The 23,276-nt window shown below is 43.6% G+C and overlaps 1 protein-coding gene across 2 annotated transcripts in view; it reads left to right on the top strand.

Annotated features, from left to right (window-relative positions):
- Positions 1-23,276, top strand: part of CDK17 (cyclin dependent kinase 17) — a 96,494-nt gene that overhangs the window by 49,030 nt on the left and 24,188 nt on the right. For both annotated transcript variants that reach the window (XM_068142779.1, XM_068142780.1), the window contains 2 exons: positions 7,175-7,339; positions 12,090-12,223. In XM_068142779.1, coding sequence (XP_067998880.1) covers positions 7,175-7,339; positions 12,090-12,223 — 299 coding nt within the window. The remainder of the gene's footprint in view (positions 1-7,174; positions 7,340-12,089; positions 12,224-23,276) is intronic.

Genomic DNA, 23,276 nt, shown 5'->3' on the forward strand with positions numbered 1-23,276 from the left:
AACATTTATTTGTGTGGTTTCCATGTCCAGGTTAGTGAAGAATATTTACTCAGCTTTATCAGAGATGCTTGATGTAAGGGAAAATGCCACCATGTGAGACTGGTGTGATTTTGGTTCTTTTATTATAGCTTCCAAAATTCTGATTCTTTCTGAAAGCCTCTAAAATTGAGGCAGCCAAATCTGAAAGCCAACTGAATCTTTTTGTCACATAATGGAGATACTCATGGGACATGAAAAAAAAAGAGCTGGTTGGAGATGTGGTATTATATATTCATTAAAATGTCTTTTTAAATGCATTTGCATTCCTAATGAAAACACTTTCTTTCTTTAATCCAGCAGCTGACTGACATGTGACTGTATGGCAGTTGCTGAGCCCTTGCCTAGAAATGCCAGGCAATTCTGCAGGCCCTCTGGAGCTCAGATTAAGTAAATCCAGTTAAGTAAATCCAGCACAAGGAGGAAAGTGGTAGTGTGGCTCTTTAAGATAGGAAGGACAAGGAACAGAAATGTTGAGATTTAATTGAAAAATTGGAATGATTTCAGGTCAGGGTTTGTGGCTCATTTCAATTGCATGTAAAAGAAAAAAGAAGAGAACTCTTTATACCCTCATAAAATGGTTTCAACTAATTCCTCAGACAAGCTTCTTGGTTATATTGGCTATTGTTTTACTGGCAACTCTCATAACTATCCAATAAATCAGTACCACTTCCAAGTATAAATTTCTGTCACTTCACAACTGAAGGATTTCAGCAGCTCAGTTGAGTTACTTTCTGTTCTTTTCTGTCTGTTGTTCTGTTTCTGTACAAACCTAGCAAAGCAGTGGCACCTTACTGGGTACCACTGCATCTTCTTCTGTATGTCTGTTCTGAAACAGATCAGCAACATGGTCTAGCAACTCTTACAACATTAGCAAGCCATGTTGGTTGTAATTTGGATGGTGTTTCCTCTGAGTAGTGCTGTTCTGGTTGTGTTCCATTATGCCAATAATAACTGAATTTTGATTGATGAGCCTTGACAGGCTTCAGAATTAGGCCAGTGCCAACTGCATGAGGTTCAACTACTCAAAGTGCAAGGTCCTGCATCTGGGCTGGGTAAATCCCAAGCACAAATCCAGGGCTGGGTGCAGAGTGGGTTGAGAGTAGCTCTGAAGAAAGAGACCTGGGGGTATTGATTGATGAGAAGGTCATCTCATATGAGCTGTCAGTGCACCCAGAAGGCTGGGCATCCTAGACTGCATCAAGAAGAGTGTGCCCAGCAGGTCAAGAGGGCAGATTGTGCCCCTTTACTTTGTTCTTGTGAGACCCACCTCAAATACTGCATCCAGTTCTGATGTCCCTATCATAAGAAGGACACAGAGCTGGTGGAGAGAGTCCAGAGGAAGGCTACAAAGGTGATCCATGGACTAGAGCACCTCTCCTATGTGGATAGGCTGAGGGTGCTGTCATTGTTCAGGCTGGAGAAGACTCCAGGGAGACCTTGGAGAAGCCTTCCAATAGCTGAAGGGATTCTACAGGAAGGGTGGAGAGGGGCTTTTCATAAGGGAGACAAAGGGGGAATGGTTTGAAGCTGAGGGTGAGGAGATCTTGACTGGATCTTAGAAGTTCTTCAGTGAGGTGGTGAGATTTTGGAGTAGATTGCCCAGGGAGGCTGTGGGTATCTCCTCCCTGGGGGTGTTCAAGGCCAAGTTAGATAAGGCCTTGAGCAGCTGAATCTACTTGAGAGATGTCTCTGCCCATGGGAGGCGAGTTGGAGTAGGTGATCTCTAAGGTCTCTTCCAACCTAAGCCATTCTGTGATTCTATGGTAAGATGTGAGAAATGCAGGAAAATGACCCAAATGAAATAAAGCAGCAGCTCCACATTCACCAGACTTGAAAATCAAGTAATGCAGAGGTGCACAGTCACCAGGCATTGCCCAATTTTAAACCTTGCTGAAAATGCACACTTAAGCAAGGTAACAGGGATGTGGCATAAAAAAGGGGTGTATATGTTTAAAACAAAAAGAAAACAAGGCAGGACACACTGACCCTTCAAGAAGTGTTCAGGGGCACTGGAAAGAAAACCATGTGTTCATTCTGCACAGCAGTACAATGCTTACAAATATTCCCATTCAGCATGTTTGGCTTAATTTGTCTTTTTTTTTCCTCACATTTCAAGACTAAATTAACATGCTGCCTTAGTAAATAATCACTGAGGAGCCTCTCTTTCAGCTGACCTTCCAGAGTTGTAAGTTTTATCAGTTTGGAATCACAGATCATGGAGCAGAGCAAGGAAAAAGAGCTGGAGATAAATGATGAAGACCCTCTCTGGAATGGTTGTGCCAGTATGAACCAATGCACACAAGCTGCCTGAGTGCTTGCAGCAGAGGGATGGCTGGAGTTGTACCTGTCTGTCCTTCAGTCTCTGAGGATGACATTTGAGGGCAAGTCTAAGATTAGAGCCCCAAATATAACACTGTTTCCCCCAGAGTACTGTACCAGATTTTAGTTCAGAGACTTTCTGCACTAGACTAGGCAGTTAGTAACCCTGAGAAGATTTCTTGTTCATTCTGCCCTTGAGTCTTAGAAGCTTCTGGCAGTCGTCACATCCTGTGGTGAGGGGTTTCCACAGACTGCATGGTGTGAAGAACCACTTCTGTGTGCTGCATGTGACCTGCCACAGCAGACTTTGTCAGTGACCCTTGCTCTTGTGCTGGAAGAGGTGCTGGGTGCAGCTGATCCCTAGGTGCCCACTTCAGCCCTCCAAGTCTGTGGGTTAATCAGAGTTCTGCAGCTTTCATCTGAGAAGGAAAGACTGGAAGTGTGCATGAGATGCAAGTATTTGCATAGGGGCAGAATTTCTGGTGGTTGTCTGCTCCCCTCTTAGTTTCATTCATCCATTTCGGTTGTGGCTGAATATTAAACCAATAGCACCATAAAAGTGCCAGCAGGTCGAGGGAGGTTCTTCTCCTGCTCTACTCTGCCCTAGTGAGGTCACACCTGGAGTATTGTATCCAGTTCTGGGTTCCCCAGTTCCAGAGAGACAAGGTACTACTGGAGAGAACCCAACAGTGGGCCACAAAGTTGATTGGGAAGCTGGAGAATCTCTCTCAGAAGGAGAGGTTGAGACTGGGGCTCTTGAGCCTGGAAAAGAGGGGGCTGAGAGGGCATCTTGCAAAGGTTTATAGAAATCTAAAGGGTGGAGGTCAAGAGAATGGGACTGGGCTCTGTTCTGTGGTGCTCAGTGATGGGACAAGGGGCAGTGGATACGAACTAAGATACAGGTTTCACATGAGGAGAAATTTCTTTGCTGTGTGGGTGACAGAGCACTGGAAACAGGATGCCCAGAGAGGTTGTGGAGTGCCCTGGAGACATTCAAAACCTGCCTGGACGTGTGCCTGTGCAGTCTGCTCTAGGCAAACCTGCATTAGCAGGGGGGGTGGAATAGATGATCTCAGGAGGGCCCTTTCAACCCTACCATTCCGTGATCCTCTGCCACCAGAAACACCTCCATCATGTTAGCTAAGCCTTTGAGTGGTTACTGAGTTATGTTGACCAAGTGCAGTGGCACTAAAGTAAGGAACTTCTGTGAGTTTTGAGGAATGTTGGAGAGAGTCTAGGGAAACATTTTCTTGTAAAGGCAAACCCAGCTGTAATCACAGAGAGAAAACTGTAAAAAGCAGTTTATAGATGTCCATAGTGAAGGCATTTCACTTTTACACTCTTAACTCATTCAAGTCCAAGCAGCTACACTAAATTCACACCTCAGGACCTGCAGCTTGCCCTTTAAATGTAGTGATTCATTGTACTAATAATTCTGGGGAGGGGGGAAATAACTGAATTCTTTAAGTGAGTTAAATGAAATTGGAAGAATCATAGAATGCTTTAGGGCAGGGAAGCCTCTTGGCTGCACTTGGTTGCTCAAGTTGTCATCCAGCCTGGCCTTGAACACCCCGAGAGAAGAGGCATCCGCAGCCTCCCTGGGGCAACCTATTCGAGAATCTCACCACCCTTGTACTGAAGAACTTCTTCCTAAGATCCAGTCTAAGTCTACTCACCCTCAGCTTCAAACCATTCCCCCTTCTCCTGTCTCTAGACACCCTTCCTGTAGGATCCCTTTAGCTACTGGAAGGCAGCTAGAAGGTCCCCCAGAGCCTTCTCTTCTCCAGGCTTAACAACCCCAGCTCCCTCCTCCTATCCTCGTGGCAGAGGTGCTCCAGCCCTTGGATCATCCCTGTTGCTCTCCTCTAGTAAGTACTTAGGGATCTTCAGAGAGAGGGAGCTAAATGCTTTTTTCAAAAGCACTTGCTTTAGGTCTTAGACCTTGTGAATGCACAAACCCAGGAATCCTCAGCTGTGTGAATTCAGTTCCAGCCAGAGTTTCGTTGGCCATTTCAAATAGTTGTTCCAGCTCTCGGCTGTCCTTGTCACGTTTGCAGGGAGGAGGCAGAACTCAAGGCAGGATTCAATGTGGATGTTTCTCCAAAGTTTCTAACGTACTACAGTGCCAATTTAACTGTGTGCAACAAAAAAGACTTTCCCAGACCATAAATCTCTGTGTTATAGCATCATAAACTGCCGTGTGCTCTCTCCTTTTTGTAAACCACTGCGTGCTAAGAGTTTAAAAACCATTGGTAAGCAAGTACTGTTAATAATTCTCTTAGTCAGAAATAACCCAAGAGGTTTTATAACCTTGATTCCATTGTCTGTTGCTAGCTAAGCCTGTCCTGCTACATGGCCTAAATTATTGTTGCAAAATCTTCTAATGAGCTCTGTAATGTAGAACATTCCTTAGCGACAGTGCAGGATGGTCGTGGCAAAAGTTATTTCTGTATCGTTGGGTCCTGTGTCAACCATTTGTCTCTCATCTCTGTAGACATTTGCTGTTTGCTTATTAATGTGGTCTGTGTGTTGATCCTTACATTTGGTCTCAGCTTTTCATCTGCTGGGATTTTGTTTAGGAGTTTGGGTTTAGATTGGAAAATGTGTGCAAATCTTGCAGTGCCGTGAGGAAAGCAGAGTGGTTAAGCAGTCCTCTCTGTTGATCATCACACTGTTGTGTTAATTGTAAACAAAAAGCCTCATCCCCTTCTCAGCTCTTCAGTGTATTCATAAAATCTGGCCTTTTTGCATGCCACCCAGTTCATGGTGACACATTCATTTTAGCATGAGTAGACAAAAGCCAGAACGTCCAAGGGATGTGCTCTGTGAATGCAGCTGTAGTCCACATGTGAACAGACACTCTGGTGTGGTTAGTGGTACTGGAACCAGAGAATGGTTTGGGTTGGAAGGCATCTTAAAGATCATCCAATTCCAACACTCCTTCCATATGACCAGGTTGCTTAAGGCCTCATCCAAGCTGGTCTTGAACACCTCCAGGGAGAGGGTGTCCACAGCCTTCCTGGGCAACCAGTTCGAGTCTCACCATACTTACTGTAAAGGATTTCTTCCTAATCTCCAGTCTAAATCTCCCCTCTTCCAGCTTAAAGCCATTCCATCTCATCCCATCCCTACAAGCCCTTGTAAAAAGTCTCGTGAAGAATGCTGAAGTAAAGATGCAGGCAGGTTCCTAACCATGCTGACAAGTCCTGCCACGTTCTCTCTTCTGCTCAAAGCATTCATTTGAAAAATATTTGATTTTTGTCCCTGCAGCAGCTGTGGCTTTTCCTTGTTTTGCTGTTTTGTTCATGCTTATATGCAAAACATCCTTACATCCTTATTTTTTAAGCTCACTGTCCTTGGGTAGTTCTGTCTGTATCAAATCACAGTGATAGACTCTAAAGGATACTGTACATGTGGGGAGGGAGAGAGTGCCCTTCAGGATCCTGTGTTTCTCAGGTTAGTAAGTATTTGTTCCAGTTATTTTCCTTCACCATTGAACTGCTTTCCATAAAATAAGTCCTCCTATCTATATCGTTCTTCTTATCTCATCTTGGAAGGGGAAGCAAGATTTTGGGGTCCCTGCATGTGACAGTGTAAGTTGGCATGGTGAAATAGCCTCCTAGACTGCTCCCTGTCCCACTGAAGCTCTGAGCAGATGCTGGCTGCAGTTGCTCACTATGTGGCTGCTGCCTTTTCTGTCTTCCAAATATAGCCAAGAGCTCCCATCTGTAATGGTGATAAGAATCAAATGATGGAAAAATGAAATTGCTTGAATCCAAAGTGTTCCTTGAGCTTATCTTCTGGTCTTTTTCCTGGTACGAGGACAGTGCTTGTATGCAGCTGCTGGGTGGCTGTGACCTGTGGTTTCTAGTACCCTGGCAATTCACAGATTGCATTGGGTTGGAAGGGACCCTCAAAGGTCATCTTGTCCAACCCCCCTGCAGTGAGCAGCGACACCTCCAACTAGATCAGGCTGGCAATCCTTGAGTGCTAGTCCGTGTGTGCAGAGTCAGGCTGCTGAGAGAAGACAAACCCTTGGTTTCTTTATATATTTGTGCATAAGATTTCCAAGTGCCTGATGTTTCATCTTTTCTAGAAGGTGTCTGTGAATAATAATGACTTCAAAAACATCTTACAGTCCTGGTTTCAAGTCAAAGCCCAGTGAACTGTTTGAAACATTCCAATAGAAAGCCAAAAGAATTTGTTGAATACTTAAAGGATATCAAAATGATTAATAACCTTGTCTGTGGCATGGCAGTGCTAGTGGCTATGAGCAGGTATGTTTTTCCTTGTAAGGAATTCTTTGCTCTCAGTGGTCCTCAAGAATTTTGAGAAGAAGATTTCTGAAGGCTTCTGGTTGAATTTGCTCATCTTGGGAGTTGATCTGACAACTGCTCTGCTTAAATTGTAGTAAAGATGAAACATTATGCAGTAAGGCAAACCATTGATTCACACCCTCCCTGCTCCCCCCCCCCCCCAAAATATAATTATACAGATGTCAAAAGCTATCTTGTGCATTTAGTTGTTTTTGTGGACTGTGTGTCATTTACTGATCCAGCTGAGGGATAGAATTTAACCAAGTGAAACTTGAGTAATGCTTGATGCTATGTTTTGCATTCATTTGTTAATAGAGGAATAGCAGTAGTGTGATGGTCTGCTGTTAGCATGAAAGAGACTCTTACCAGGGTGATGATTTCCTGTCTAGTAACTGGGTTTTGTTCTGTTTTCTTTTTCCACCCCCCTCCTCCCTTCTGGCATGTTCCTGACACTCCTGCTTGCTTGTGGGAACGAATATTTTGATCCTTGTGCCTGGTAGAGCCTATTGTGAAGAATGGCAGGCCTCCAACGTCTCACAGCATGCACTCATTCCTCCACCAATACACAGGATCTTTCAAGAAGCCCCCTTTGAGGAGACCACACAGCGTCATAGGAGGCAGCCTCGGCTCCTTCATGGCAATGCCCAGAAATGGGAGCAGATTAGGTAATTTACTACCTTCTTTCTTTACATTCATTTCTGATAATGTCTGTGTTGATTCTTGGTAAGAGATGCACACACAGCAATGCTTTAATCACCTCTGGGAATGCAGTGACCTCTTTCTGAAGGTGTTAGAGAAATTTGGCTGTAAGGTTGTGAGTGTCCTTCAAGATTTTCAGGAAGCAAGCATTTACAAGAACACACAGAAGTCCAGCTGGTAGAGGGAAATTCTCCTCCCCATCTACTCTTCCCTGCTGAGACCACACCTGAAATACTCTATACAGTTTTGGACTCCCCAGTTCAACTGGAGAGAGTCCAGCAGAGAGCTACAAGGATGATGAAGGAGCTTGAACATCCCTCCTGTGAAGAAAGACTGAGAGAACTGGAGCTGCTTAGTCTGGAGAAGAGAAGGCTGAGATGGGATTGTATGAATGTCTCTAAATATCTGAGGGGTGGGTGTCAAGATAAAGGTGCCAGGCTTTTTTCAATGGTGCCCAGTAATAGGACAAGGATCACTGGGTACAAGCTACAACACAGGAGATTCCATCTCAGCATGAGGAGAAACTTCTTTGCTGTGAGGGTGCTGGTGCCCTGGAGCAGGCTGCCCAGTCTTGGGAGACTTTCAAAACCAGCCTGGATGTGTTCCCATGTGGCCTGCTATTAGTGATCCTACTTTGGCAGGAGGGTTGGACTGGATGATCTCTAGAGGTCCCTTCCAAGCCTTCACATTCTATTCTATGAATTTTTTTACAAGTTGCAAAGTTACAAAAGTTACAAAATCTTCTTAATTAATACTTTGCAGGAAACTCAGTTATACACTAATGAGGACAACAATAAATGGAACATGATAAAAGCAGAGGATAAACAACCCTACTTAGGGAATTCAAAAGGAGCTGGTGTATCACTTACACTTTTCATTATTCTAAGAAAAAAGAACATTGCCTTTTTTCCAGTGATAAGTTAAGGCCTCTCAACTGTAATTATCTCTTTTTGTTGTTTTGATCCTGAGTTGTTTCTGTGGGGAAAAGAAGTTGTGATTTTTTTTTCTTCCTTCTCCTTCAAATCATTTGTCACGTTGGTGCCTCCAGCCACCATTAAAGTTTTACCCTGCTTTTCTGTTAAATTATGCTTAATTAATTGATACTAGAAAATGAGAGCAAACCACAGTTTAATTAGAATTGTATTAAGTTTTCAATTTGCTGCCTTCCTTTAGAAGTCTGTGATAAACTGATCACCTTCAAGATTAAGCTGTGAGTCTTCAAGATAGTAGTCAAACCCCTTATATTCTCCTCTGCAGTAATATCACTCATCAGGTTCAAAACCCTGCCTTTTTGCTGTTCATGCTGCCAATCACACAGAAATCACAGAATGTTAGGGGTTGGAAGGGATCTCAAAAGATCATCCAGTCCAACATCCCTGCCAGAGCAGCATCACCTAGGGCAGGTCACACAGGAACACATCCAGGCAGGTTTTGAATGTCTCCAGGGAAGGAATCTGCACAACTGCTGTGGGCAGCCTGCTCCAGGCCTCTGTCACCCTCACAGTGAAAAAGTTTTTCCTTATGTTCACATGGAACTTCCTCTGCTCCAGCTTGCACCCATTGTCCTTTGTCTTATCATTGGACATCATTGAGCAGAGCCTGGCTCTGAACTCCTGACATTGCCCTTTTACATCTTGATAAACATGAATGAGGTCACCTCTCATGCTCCTCTTCTCTATGCTAGAGCCCCACTTCCATCAGCCTTTCCTCAGCAGGGAGATGTTCCACTCCCTTCATCATCTTTGTAGCTCTGAGCTGGATTAGAATAGAATTAGAATAAAATAGAAAATAGAATATAGAATAGAATAGAATTGGAATAGACCAGACCAGGTTGGAAGAGACCTTCAAGATCATCGTGTCCAACCCATCAACCAATCCAACCCACCTAAACAACTAAACCATGGCACCAAGCACCCCATCAAGTCTATTCCAAGCAGTTCCCTGATCTCCTTCTGGAATTATGGGGCCCAGAACTGGACACAGTATTCCAGATGTGGCCTCACCAGGACAGAGTAGAGGAGGAGGAGAGCCTCTGTCAGCTACTAATCACCCCTCTTTTAATACTCCCCAGGATCCCGTTGGCCTTCTTGTCCATAGGGGCACATTGCTGGTTCATGGGCATTCTTCTGTCTGCCAGGAGCCCCAGCTGCCTCACCCATACCTGGTTATGTCCTCATAAAAAGCTATCAGTTTGGTTAAATATGCCTTCCCCTTGGTGAAACCATGTGAAACTGAAGCAGGAGTTCTGTCCTCTTAAATGGACATCAGCAGCAGTTACTATCCCAGGAGAAAGCAGGTTTACATACGCACAGATTCACTGCTATCAATTCCTTCTTGTTTTTTTTCACAAATACAATTGGTGGGTTTTGTTCTGCCTTTTTTTGTCTATGGGTTAAAATTCATGGTGCCAATATCTTAGGAGTTAATCTTTTTATATCCACTCTGCTTTCTGGAAAAGGAAATTCTTTGTACTGAGGAAGAATTTGATCCTTTGAAGTCTACATGATTCCATGGCAGCCAAACTAGACAAACCTTTTAGAAGATGTGCTGATAACCAAACATTGGCTCAAGGGCTGGGGTTTTTTTCTCCCTTTTCCAAGAAAATATTACTTTTCTGTTTGTTGACAGTGATAAAAGCTGCATTTCCTTTCTCTTTTTTTATTGGTTTGTTTGGTTTTATGTTTTTAATTGCTTTGACACTGTGCAAACATTAAATAGCTCCAGCTATGTTGGTGGTCAGGCTGGATTCAGCTCAGTGGGTTTTGCTACTAGTAACATGTTTTTAGGTGTAGAGGATGATCAGAGGGCTGGAGCACCTCTCCTGTGAGGACAGACTGAAGGAGTTGGGGCTGTTCAGTCTGGAGAAAAGAAGGCTCTGAGGTGACCTAATTGTGGCCTTCCTGTATCTGAAGGGGGCCTACAAGAAGGGTGGGGAGGACTTCTCAGGCTATCAAGTAGTGATAGGACTAGGGGAAATGGAATGAAGCTGGAGGTGGGGAGATTCAGGCTGGAGGTGAGGAAGAAGTTCTTCACCGTGAGAGTGGTGAAGCTCTGGAATGGGTTGTCCAGGGAGGTGGTTGAGGCCCTGTCCCTGGGGGTGTTTAAGCCCAGGCTGGATGAGGCTCTGGCCAGGCTGATCTAGTGTGAGGTGTCCCTGCCCATAGCAGGGGGGTTGGAACTAGATGATCCTTGTGGCCCTTTCCAACCCTGACTGATTCTATGATTCTAAGATTTTCAGTTGTTCCTCAGGCTCCCTTTTACCCTGTGCAAGAGAATGCTTAATACCAAGGATCAGGAGAGGGCAGGGAAATTGGTGTCTTTTGAATCACCTCCTTTATATGTATAAATATTTAATCTCCAGTAATTTGTTAAGTATTCAGAGGAGATGGTGGAGCATTACTCACAGTGAGCTGTTTGTATGAGCAATTTCCCATTGCCTGTCCTTTTGCAAGTTATTTGACCCTTAATGCATCAAAGCTGTTAGTGACACCACCTTGAATTTCTCTTCATTCATTATGGTATGTCTCTTCCAAAGTTTTGGAAGATCCTATGATGCTTAAAAGCAATGTATAAGTGTTTATATATCTATACTATACATGAACTCTTTGGGGTGGCTGAATTTACAGGGCTGTGGTGGAAGTATCAGTTTCATGTTAGGAAACATTTCTTTGCTGCAAGAGTGGTCAGGGATTGGCACAGGCTGCCCAGAGAGGTGGTAGAGTCACCATCCCTGGAGGCATTCAAGAAACCTGTGGCCATGGCACTTAGGGACATGGTTTGATGGCCATGGTGGTGTTAGGTCAGTGGTTGGACTCAATGATCTTGGAGGTCTTTTCCAACCACAACAGTTTTGTGATTCTATATTACTCAGGCAGTCAATTGCCTAAATTCCTCCATAAGATCACAAATTTCACTTAATTGCTTCTAAGTGTCAGATCCTCTGCTGTTGAATGAAGCAGTTGAGCTGGTAAAGGATCTTGACAGTAAATCTTATGAGGAGTGGCTGGGGTTCTTTAGTCTGAACAAAGGGAGGCTGAGGGGAGACCTCACTCTCTACATCTACCTGAAATTAAATTATAGTGAGGTGGGTATTGGTCACAACTGATAGGACAAGAGGTAATGGCATCAAGTTAGGCCAGGGGAGGTTTAGTTTAGACATTAGGAAAAACATGTATGCCAAAAGGATTCTCAAAGACTGGACCAGGCTGCCCAGGGAAGTGGTTGAATCACCATCCCTGGATGTACTTCTAAGCTGTCTAGCTATGATGCCCAAAGATAGGGTGTAGTGGATGCCCTAGTAGAGTTAGATAATGGTTAGACTTGATGATCTTAGAGGTCCTTTCTAACCATGGTGATTCTGTGAATCCACTTGCACATCTATTGAGATGATCAGAATAGATCCTCTCCTCCACACATGCATGCCAGTGGTCTGTATATCTGAAGCTTCCATCTTTTGTTTTGGAAAACTGAGTTTTGCTGCAAGCCAGAAGTGTAAAATAATGATAAGGTTGTCTGTAGAAGTTCTACAAAATAATCCTCTTCATTTTGTGCATCTTGAGCCACAAAAAATGTATCCAGACTGCCATGATTGTGATGGGTCTTGGACTCTGCCATGTAGCCCAGTGCACACTAATGGTAGCCTTGTTTATCATTGATTGAGAGATGCTTATTGGAACACTGATTAACTGCTTTCAATTCTTTGGACTGTTTTTGAAGATATTGTTCATGAAAATCTGAAAATGGGGTCAGATGGTGAAAGTGACCAAGCTTCTGGAACGTCCTCTGACGAAGTTCAGTCTCCCACAGGAGTTTGTCTCAGAAACCGGATACACAGACGAATCTCGATGGAGGTAATGTGCTTTCCATAGAGGGATCATTTCAACTGACAAGACTTGCTTTAATTGCTTGTTACAACTAGTTGTCTTCTCAATTAACTGTAACCTTGCTGGCATATTTCATGTTGATTCCATATTTTATGGTTACTCACGTTTCAGTCTTCCTCTGTCACGCAGAGATCAGGTGGCTGTCTAGCATTGCTTTTGAGCTGTTACTGTTAAAAATCTAAATATATTTTGTGACTTAGAGGTTTAAGGAATAATTTAAGGGTGGTGTATTCATAGATTCATAGATTGGGTTGGGTTGGAAGGGACCTTGAAGATCATCTAGTTCAAATGCCCCTGCTGTGGGCAGGGACACCTCCCACCAGCCCAGGTTGCTCAAGGCCTCATCCAGCCTGGCTTTGAACACCTCCAGGGAGGGGACATCTACCATTTTCCTGGGCAGCTTACTCCAGTGTCTCACCACCCATAACTATAAAGAATTTCTTCCTAACTTCCAGTCTAAATCTGCCCTCCTCAAGCTTCAATCCATTCTCTCTTGTCCTACCACTACAAGCCCTTGTAAAAAGTCCCTCCGCATCTTTCTTTGGGCCCCTTTCAGGTACTGGAAGGCTGCTGTGAGGTCTCCCCAGAGCCTTCTCTTCTCCAGGCTGAACTGCCTCAAGATACAAATATCTTTCTGTCACATTGTTTGCAGTTCAGTCTAGTGAAGAAGACAGACTGTGTAGACATTTTTTCCTTAAGACTCTTTTCTAATCTGTGTAAGACTGATGGTGCAGCAGCAGAGGTCCTGACTGCTTCACCCTTTCCCTCTCTTCCTGTTTTTTAATGAACGGAACTTTGCAGGATGATAAACAAAAGGAGGAAAAGTACCTTCTGAATAACTGTGCACATAATTTCCTTTATTTATGAGTCTCATTATGAACACTAGCCACCCTTGTGCTGGCTTTGTTGTCATTTCCCTTGGCGAAGAAAAACAGAGCACTTCCCTGTTTCTCAAGTGTAAAAAAGTTACAGCTATAATGATGCCTTTGTTACAGAAGCAGGCAGAACTTTCTACTTGCATGCTTTCTAGCATGCATACCAAGATGCATAGTTTGTGGGCTTCTAAATCTTCACTCAAAGCCTGATATCAAATAGAGGATTGGGGGAAGAGATCTGGATCAGTTACAGCAGGGTGTACGTGCCAGAATCTTTTTATTTGGGAGGCGTTCCGTTATGCTTGGAATGTCAAGACTCCAAGCATGCAGTGCTGGTGTGGTTCCAAGAACTTGTGAATTAGCTGTATCAATTATTTATATAGATTCTTGCACCTGGGGGGATTTTGTCTTCAAGTTCCTAAATTTGTATGTTAATCTCAGGTTTGATCTAAAGAGTGCTAAACCATTTCCTTGGGCGAACTAAGGGGCTCTATTGATGTTTACAGGATGCTGAACATAAAGCGGGGGGGGGGGGGGGGGGGTGTTAAAAAAAGGCCTTTGTGAAAAACCTGCACTTCAGGATGTATGCTGGTGAAACTAAAAATCAAGGAAGTGATCTTAAAACATCATAAAATTTTGTGCATTATCTGCATTTGGAAATGTGCACCTAGAACAGGGGAAAAAAAAACCAACAAGGATGTAATGATACAGAATTAACTGAAATGGAAATGTGCCTTCTTGGGGGGGCTAGGAACCATTAAAAGATTGTCTTTTAGAGCAGGGTTCAAGAAACTGAGAGAACTTAGAAAAAGAACTCAGGAGTACTGTGTCCAGTTCTGGAGCCCCTCTTACAGGAAGGATCTGGAGGTGCTGGAAGGTGTCCAGAGAAGGGCCATGAGGATGAGCAGAGGGCTGGAGCACCTCTGCTGTGGGGACAGACTGAGGGAGTTGGGGCTGTTCAGTCTGGAGAAGGCTCCAAGGAGACCTAATTGTGGCCTTCCAGTATCTGAAAGGGGCTACAAGAAAGCTGGGGAGGGACTTTTTAGCATGTCAGGGAGTGATAGGACTGTGGGGAATGGAGCAAAACTAGAAATGGGAAGATTCAGATTGGATGTTGGGAAGAAGTTCTTCCCCATGAGGGTGGTGAGAGACTGGCACAGGTTGCCCAGGGAGGTGGTGGAAGCTTCATGCCTGGAGGTTTTTAAGGTCAGGCTGAATGTGGCTCTGAGCAACCTGGTCTAGTGTGAGGAGTCCCTGCCCGTGGCGGTGGAGTTGGAACTGGATGATCCTTGAGGTCCTTTCCAACCCCAACAATTCTGTGATTAAAGTTCAGAAAATTCCTGTGGAGTTTTTCAAAGGTGGCAAATAAAAGCATATTTCACTCTCCTCTTCCATTGTGAAACAACTTTAATACTGTTGCTTTGGGAAGCTTTTATCTCAGTTCTGTTTATCCAATTGTCTCATTTTCCTCCAAATTCCAAATTCTTGCTTGTGATTGTTGAAATGAACATTATTTCTTCATTGACTGGCTCAGACAACAAGAGCACTCATTTTTGGCAGCTAGTCCTGGATGTTCTGTGAAAATGGTAACATTTCTCCCAGATTGCTTCAGTATTGACATGGTGACTTCTCCAATAAGGGTTCAAGATAATGTCTGTGTCTTCCACTGCAGAATTTTAGGAATGCTGTCACTGAGAGATAGTAAACTCTGGAGGTTTAACCTCTTTATGCATCCCGGGGGGGGGGGGGGGGGAAGTAATGACACTCTTTGTAGCTTTGGTTAAAATATCTTCCTACTAGTTTTTCAGTCAAGTTTTTGGTTTCCTAAGTGAAAAGGCCTTCAGAGATTACAACATCTGCCTGTGTTTCCCTCCTCCTGTTTTTCCTCTGGGTCATTTTCTGTCAGTTTTGGCAGATACAGAAATCTCAGATGCTAATTTTCTATTGATTTCTATGAAAAAAAGCTTTGCATCAGGAGAGATTCTTAATGTATCCACTGCTAGGAAGGAGGCCACCTCTATCAAACAGCCCAGCCTGAGCTGAATCTCAAGATGGCAAACCAGACTTTACTGGATTTGCTGTGTGTGGAATGGGAGTGTTTTGCTTCCTTAGCCTTTGAGAGAACCAAATAGAGATTTCTGCCTATACCAAATCTTGCCTGTGTGCCATGGGTGATTTGTGCCATGTAACTGGCTAGTTGAATAGTAGTAATGTGGTTACATAAAGAGGAATAAACAACCTTTGTTGTGAAGTTAGCTCCTATTATTTTAGTTTTATGTTGCTGCTTTGTGACAATCTGTCATCTCTAGACACCATTGGACAGCCTGAGGCTGTATTCTCTTCATTGAGGATGAGTTATAGCTGTATGCTGTACATGCAGGTTGGAGTAAATTAGAGTGTGTGTGAGAGAGGATGTTTGTGCTGCAGTCTGCTGAAGTCATTAGTCACACCTGAAATCCATTGTAGAACATATTTGATTAAACAGAGTTGGATACATCCAATAAAGCTGTATTTGTCATGAAGATGGATGTGCCTGTCCCACTGACTGTCCTTTTTTCTCTTTAGCTTGGGCAATATTCAGGGGGTTTGTAATATTTTTGTGCATCTTTTCTTGGCTGTGTGCATGTGTTTCTCTCTGCTGAATTGACAGAAGATCTTATTTGTTTTGAAGGGAAAGCTGAAACCTTGAAACAGTCCTTACTTGTAAGCACTTTGTGTGCACAGCCACCATTTCCATGCTCAGCTTGAACTCCCTTCTAAAAATCTCCCATTTGAAAACTGCTTGCTAAAACCTGTAATCAAAGTGCTAATTGCCCATGCTGAATATTAATTCCCTGAATATTAATGGCCCTGTAATATTTTGCTCATCAAAATACACATTTTGATTCTTGGTGTCCATCCCCACTGCAGTAAATTGCTTTGGGTTAGAAGGGACCCTCAAAGGTCATCTTGTCCACCCCCTCTGCAGTCAGCAGGGACACTTCCAACTAGATCAGGCTGCCCAGGGCCATATCAAGTCTGATCTTGAATGTCTCCAGGGATGGGGCCTCAACCACATCCCTGGGCAACCTGTTCCAGTATTTTACCACTCTCATTGTAAAGAACTTCATAACATAAACTTGATAATAAAGATGTTTTCTCTGTGATCATTAAGTAATTCAGGGCTACAAATGAAATTGTCCTGTTGTCAAAGAGCAGACAGATGCTTTTGTCCAGAGTATATGAATTCTTTTTTGGGGAAAGAAAACTTACTCTTCAAAAAATTTCATGTAGGGATATCTGGGAAGATAGAGAAATGCAAACCAGACAATGGAGGTGCAACTGGAAAATGTGGTGTTTGTTGCAGAATCTCCACAGCAATAAAAAGTTTCAATTTCACCACCCTTTAGTGACCTGATGTGTGTAGGAAATCATCATCCAGCAGTGTAACCTAAACATGAAGCATTTTAGGTAGGAAGTAGTGATGCTGCAGTGAGAAAGAATCCTTCTCTGCAGTGAAAAATCTGCTGGGGTGAGCATTTTCCATCCACAGCAGCAGCCACTGTCACCAGCTTTCAATCTGTCATCCCCTCCCCAAGTGACTTAAAACGTAGACCAGCATGGGAGGCAATCCCTGCCCTGCAGTCCCTCCTCCTTCCTTCCCCTCCTTCAGGAGCCACGCCGACAGTAGGTGAGAGCATCTATTGTGTGAGGAATCTGCCTTCAAACAGCTGTTAGGCTTTAATTAAAATCTCTGCTAATCTCATGCTAATATTAATGATTGCTGAGTAAATCAGTAAGACTGTTTATCAAAACAGATGCAGAGAAGAATTTGTTTCTCTTTCCCAGGCACCAGAAGCAGCACAGCCTAAGAATAAAGATGTGTGTGCCTGTATTTTAAGTGCAGTGCTTTAATCATGTAATGAGGAACACTTCTGCAAATCATGGAGAAACAGCTTAAAGCATTTGGACTTTGATTTGCTGGAGAAGAAGACACAGGCAGTAATGCATTAATATAAATTCATGTTTCGAGCCATAAGTGTTCACTGGGGGCCCTGTGCCATGCACCAGATAATGAATGCTTCATTAAGAACTCTGGTGGATAAAAAATAGGGAGATACAGCCTGTGCAAATTGAAACATCTGTTTCCCTTTCCCAGAAGTCCAAGGTCTGTAAGCTATCTTCACATGTGAACTGGCAGAGGGCCATAACCCACTGTTCACCAGCCTGTTTCCCAGATATTTTATCCTGAGAAACAGTTCTTATCCATCTGACTGTCACATTAGTGATAGGAGCCTGGTCCAGATCAGGCTGCTCCTACCACACTGCCATAGGGTATCATCCTCCCCTGGGAGCATTAGCTGCAGGGTTACTGCTTTTAGCTGAACAGAGGGAATTACAAAAGCCATGAAGTTGTCCTGTAGTCATTGGTGTCTTGTACTGGTCACCTTCCAAAAGAAAGAGTAGATGAGAAATAAGTAGTTAGTGAGCTGCACTCTTACCAGGGGTGTGAGTGGTTTGAGAGCTTTGACACAGCCCTAGTTACACAATCTGCTGTTGATCCACCTGGGCAAGTGTACCTTTTTGAGAGGAAACTCCACAAAACTCATGTTTCAACTTGATACAGTGCAAAGATTTTTTCTGTTTGTAGGCTTCAGGTGAGAATGTGGTTGGTAGGTCCCCATTCAAGTGTGCAAATACAGCACCCTTGGCTCCATTCAGTTGTGCACACTCTTGAACAGCAGACTGAAGGGCAATGCTGGCCCAGGATTTGATCAGTACAGTACTTTCTCCTCTCAGTTTTGGAGGCAGGAAGCACTGTATCAAAGAAGGGCTGAGCATTCAGCCCTACAACTCTTGCCACTCAAGAGAGTTCTTTGGATGCACAGCAGGCATCAGTGCACAGTGCAAAGGTTCTTCCTCCTGTGTTTGGCTTGGCAGCTGCAGAACTCTTTCTGCCTTATATAGAATAGAATAGGATTAACCAGGTTGGAAGAGACCTTTGCATCAAGTCCAACCTATCATCCAACACTATCTAATCAACCAAACCATGGCACCAAGCACCCCATGCAGTCTCTTTTTAAACACCTCCAGTGATGGTGACTCCACCACCTCCATGGGCAGCCTATTCCAATGGCCAATCTCTTTCTGTGAAGAATTTCTTCCTAACCTCCAGCCTAAACCTCCCCCGGTGCAGCTTGAGGCTGTGTCCTCTTGTTCTGGTTCATCTCCTTTCCTGCTCTGCACCTGCTGAAAATGCATAGCTTTTCTGCTGATAGTCTCTTCTGTGCATGTGGTCACCTGAAGAGATCTGCAATGGCAGAAGAAGGTGCACTGTGTGAATCACAGTGAAATCAGTTGAGTGGGGGAATGATGACGGGTTTACTAAGGGGAACTGGTGCAGGCAGCTCACCCCAGCTGTTAAAATGGTCTTTTTGGTTGCAGTAATTGAGGCTTATTTATGGAGGTGGCAAAACAGCATTCTGCAAGGATGCTGTAGGCTTTTTTTGATAAATATGCATGCTGGTGTTTGGCTTTAAGACCTCAGAGGTCTACAGGGCTTTAATCAAGCAACAAAACTCTCTATAAACATATTCTCTGATTTGAGGTTTGGTGGTTGTTGTAGTCATCTTCTATTTGCTTCTGCCTCTGGCAGTCTTGTTCTATGTCATAATTCTGTAGGGGATCCAGTTGGCTTCAAGAGTGCTGTCATTTGACAAAAATGCACTGAAATTTGATAAGGCAAAACCTTCACTTGCTATTTGAGACTGAAATGCTACAGTGAGGACATGCACATAAGGTTGTTTACTAGAATGTTTAAATTCTCACTGGCATAAGCAAGCCTTTCCCAATTACCTTGGTTTGTGTATAAGCAGGTAGCACACTCTCCACACCTTCATTTAAAATACACCAGAATGCTATCAAAAGTGGATTTTAAGGTGTGTTTTTGTAACCCTCTTATAACAAGCATATCCTGAAGTGGAGCTGTGTTGTGCAGAGGCTTATATGAAATAGATCTGAGGTCACATTTAGCATTCCCCAGTGAATAAAAGCACTGTGGCTTGGTAGTGAACAGCTTGTGGCTGCAGCTGACACGTCTCCCTGGTGCTGGCTGAAATTGGTGAGAAGGCTAAGAGCAAAGAGATTTCATTTCATCTGCAGTGGATTGTTTGGGCTGTCAGACTGTTTGTAGACTTGGAATAACAGTTCTTTGTCATTGTGAGACTGTAGCAACATTTCTCTTACAAGAGAAGCTGAAATTTCAGCTGCCATATAATGGGTACACATGTTAGGAAGAAGTTCTTCACAGAAGGAGTGATTGGCCATTGGAATGTGCTGCCCAGGGAGGTGGTGGAGTCACCATCACTGGAGGTGTTTAAAAAGAGAGTGGATGAGGCACTTGGTGCCATGGTTTAGTTGATTAGATGGTGCTGGGTGATGGGTTGACTGGATGATCTCAAAGGTCTCTTCCAACCTGGTTAATTCTGTATTCTGTAACTTGGTCTATTCCGTTCCATTCCATTCCATTCCATTCCCACCTGAAACAATAGTTGTTTTGGAGATGTGACATCAATAAACAGAAGAACCAAAGCAATAAGAACTGATACCCAATGATGCAGCTTGGCTGTGTGGTTTGTGTCATGTGCTGACTACCTGCTCCTGACAGAGCCATCTTCCCTCTGAAACTTTGCATCAGCAGATTGGTAGAACACTTTGGGTTGAAAGGGATCTTAAAGATCATCTAGTTCCATCCCCCTCCTGCCATGGGCAGGAACACCTTCCACTAGACCAGGTTGCTCCAGGCCTTATTCAGCCTTGGCCCTGAAGAGCTCTCAGGGCACAATTAATCTTGTTTTGAAGGGCTGGGTTTTGGCCAGTTGACTTTTCTTACACCACATCACTGTACCATGAGCTTAGATCCCGTTCCCCAAAAGGCTGTGGGAACCTCTGGCCACAGACAATTAAATAGCAGGTTAGGAGATTGCTTGACTGTTTGATTTAGCTAAACTAACAGTCAGCTATGGTGCACTAAGGAGGATGTTATAATTCTTTTTCCCTTGCAGTTTTTGTAAAGAGGCATTTGGTACTACAAGATTGCCCTTTTCCTTGCCTCCTCCTGCTTCACTGGCAGTAGCCCAAATCTTTCTTCTCTTGCTGCAATTGTGAGTGCAGTAGCTGCCTGGAACAGCCTAGCAGTTGAAAGATCAATGGCATTTGTTGCCCAATAGATTTGCAAACGACTTATTGTTGCTACTGCAGCAAGAAAGAAACAGTCTGCAAATTGGCACGTTTGTTAAAGGAGGAAAATAAAAGAGGTCTCAGTTTTGCTTCTCTTTGTAGTTGGGTGAGAATTGGAAGACCTCAAAAAAAAAAAACCTTCCCTCGGGCAATTTTCTGCTTATATTTTTTTTCTTCTTGATTATTGTTATTCTGCTGGGTGAAAAAGACTTGGTGTTTATTGTCTTAAATGTGCTCTACAAATGAAGAAACACAATGCCTGGAGTCATTAGAAGACAGAGCAAAAAGCATAAACATTTCAAATGGCTTCTTTTTAAGGCAGCTTTAACATGTAGAGTTCAAATAGTCTACATCCTGAGTTCAGATCACCTTTATTTTACTTCAGGGAAGATTTACTGAAGTGTGTAGTGTTGAGGTAAACCAGAAGTTATTCATCTTAATATTTATCTTAATATTTGACTTAAAGTGCAAAAAGTTAATGATGTTTTCACAAATGAGAATAGGTTCATTCTGTGGAAAAAAAATGTGCTTGTGGATGGGGTTTCAGAGAAAGGGAAAATAGGTCTCTTGACCAGGAATGAGGCCGTGTCACACTGTGGGCCAAGTCAAGCAAACAGAAATAGCTGGTAAGTTTATATTAGGGAGAACAGTAGATGAGAAAAGGAGAGGTAGCAGAGGAATAGAGTTATTGAAAGAATGTGGTAACAGAATTCTAGTATGAAACACTTGTGAGTGTTCCACTCTGGCTGGCAAGTCAGGAAGCTGGTGTGTAACAACAGGGTTTTGGGCCATCCAGAGAAAGAAAGAAAGAGATAAAGGAATCAAAACTGTTGGGATTTTTAGTTTTTACCTCAGACCATGTATGAGAAGCAGGAAATGCTTTGATATTTTTTTAATCTATTTTATTTTTAATCTGAGGTTTTTTGGAAGGCATTCTTGTTTACTTAAAATGTTAACCTTGCTCTATTCCAGTACCTGCAGGGGCCTACAAGAAAGCTGGGGAGGGACTTTTAGCAAGGGCTTGTAGGATGAGAGGGAATGGATTGAAGCTTGAGGAGGTCAGATTGAGACTGGAGATGAGGAAGAAATTCCTTCCAGTGAGGATGGGGAGATGCTGGAACAGGTTGCCCGGGGAGGCTGTGGATGCCTCCTCCCTGGAGGTGTTCAAGGCCAGGTTGGGTGTAAGAACTTGTGCAGCGTGGTCTAGTGGAAGATGCTCCTGCATGTGGCAGGGGGGTTCGAACTGGAGGATCTTTGAGGTCCTTTCCAACCCAAACCATTCAATGAATCTATAACTCACAGCACCTGCAGGATTTAGGTTGAAACATCTGCCTCTGTTTCTCATGTAAGCAGTTGATGGTTGACAGAACATCCACATCAAGTTACAGCAGTGTGGTTGGCAGCCAGGCAGACAGAAGAAAAGCTCAAAAGAAGAAACTCGTTTGCTGAAGGGGCTCTCCATGACTGGAACAGACTCCTCAGGGAAGTGGTTGAATCCCCATCTCTAGAGGCGTTTCCAAGAGGCAGAGATGTGGTGCTGATGGACATGGTGTAGCTGCAGACATGAGCAAGAGTTGGACTAGTTATCTGCCCAGAAAACAAAGTGATATTCATGCCACAAGTTCCTGCATGTTTTATCTGGCATCAGGCAGAGCAAGACAAATGTGAGCCTCATTTCAGGCAAATTATTAAAATAGTATACATATCTCTGCCAGTAATACCAGTAATAAGGCAAGGGTGAGAATAAGCATTGCCCATGAGGGTAGAATATGTGCTTTTAAGTTGTAGAAGGAGCTGGGGAAATGCCACAAGCATGCTGGTTACCCTAGCAAAGCAAATGGTGCCTGCAGAAAATACTCTGAAAAACTGGATCAAAAAACCATCTCATTAGCAAGATGCAGTGTAGGCATTTGAGCACTTAACTGCATCTTCTGATAGATTTTTCTTGCAAGCTGGCCCTGAAGATAACCATAAACGACTCAAACCAGAGAGCGTTATGAATTGTCAAGAGCTTTGTCATATGTTAAAGTTACTGGGAAAATAAATCTTAAGTGACATAGAAGAAAACAGTAGGATTTTAATTTTCTAAAAGATACTTGTTTTGCCTGCAGTCCTTTGTGCCTGCAAGCTAAGGTTTGCCATTCCAGGAAAGCATTGGTTGTTAGGAATCCCAAGGGAATGCACCCAGATTCCCTCTGCATAGTTTAGGGTTCGCTTAAGCACCTGTTCTGGGTAAAAAAGATCCATAAGATAGCAGAGGGAGTTGGTCTGATTTACCAGTTACTTTGGTATCAGTTACTCTGATTTTTCTTTACCAAAAAAAAAGACAACAAACATTTAAAAGATTCATCAAAAGCATGCAAAAATCCATCCGTGGGGAAAATGGACATTTGACTCTTGGGCTGACAAGCTCCAAATCTTAAATAGCAAGGACTGAAGATCATAGGGAAAATTATCAGTCCTGGCATTCATTTTCCATGCTTCCTTATTGCTTCTTAAAGCAGCATTTTAACAGGCTCTTGTTCCAGCCTGCATTTTTAACAGCCTGCTAAAAATTAGCATTACATGAGCCAGCAGTGTGCCCAGGTGGCCAAGAAGGCCAAGGGCATCCTGACCTGCATCAGGAACAGTGTGGCCAGCAGGAGCAGGGAAGTCATTCTGCCCTCTACTCAGCACTGGTTAGGCAACACCTTGGGTACTGTGTCCAGTTCTGGGCTCCTCAATTTAAGAAGGACATTGAGATATTTGAATGTGTCCAAAGAAGGACAATGAGGCTGGGGCAAGGTCTGGAGCACAATCCTGTGAGGAGAGGCTGAGGGAGCTGGAGTTGCTTAGCCTGGAGAAGAGGAGGCTCAGGGGAGACCTTCTTGCTCTCTACAACTACCTGAAGGGAGGTTGTAGCCAGGAGGGGTTGCTCTCTTTTCCCA

The sequence above is a fragment of the Melanerpes formicivorus genome, unplaced genomic scaffold, assembly GCF_026170545.1.
Source record: "Melanerpes formicivorus ecotype bairdi unplaced genomic scaffold, bMelFor1.0.p_v2 SCAF_8, whole genome shotgun sequence".
Classification (NCBI taxonomy): Eukaryota; Metazoa; Chordata; class Aves; order Piciformes; family Picidae; genus Melanerpes; species Melanerpes formicivorus.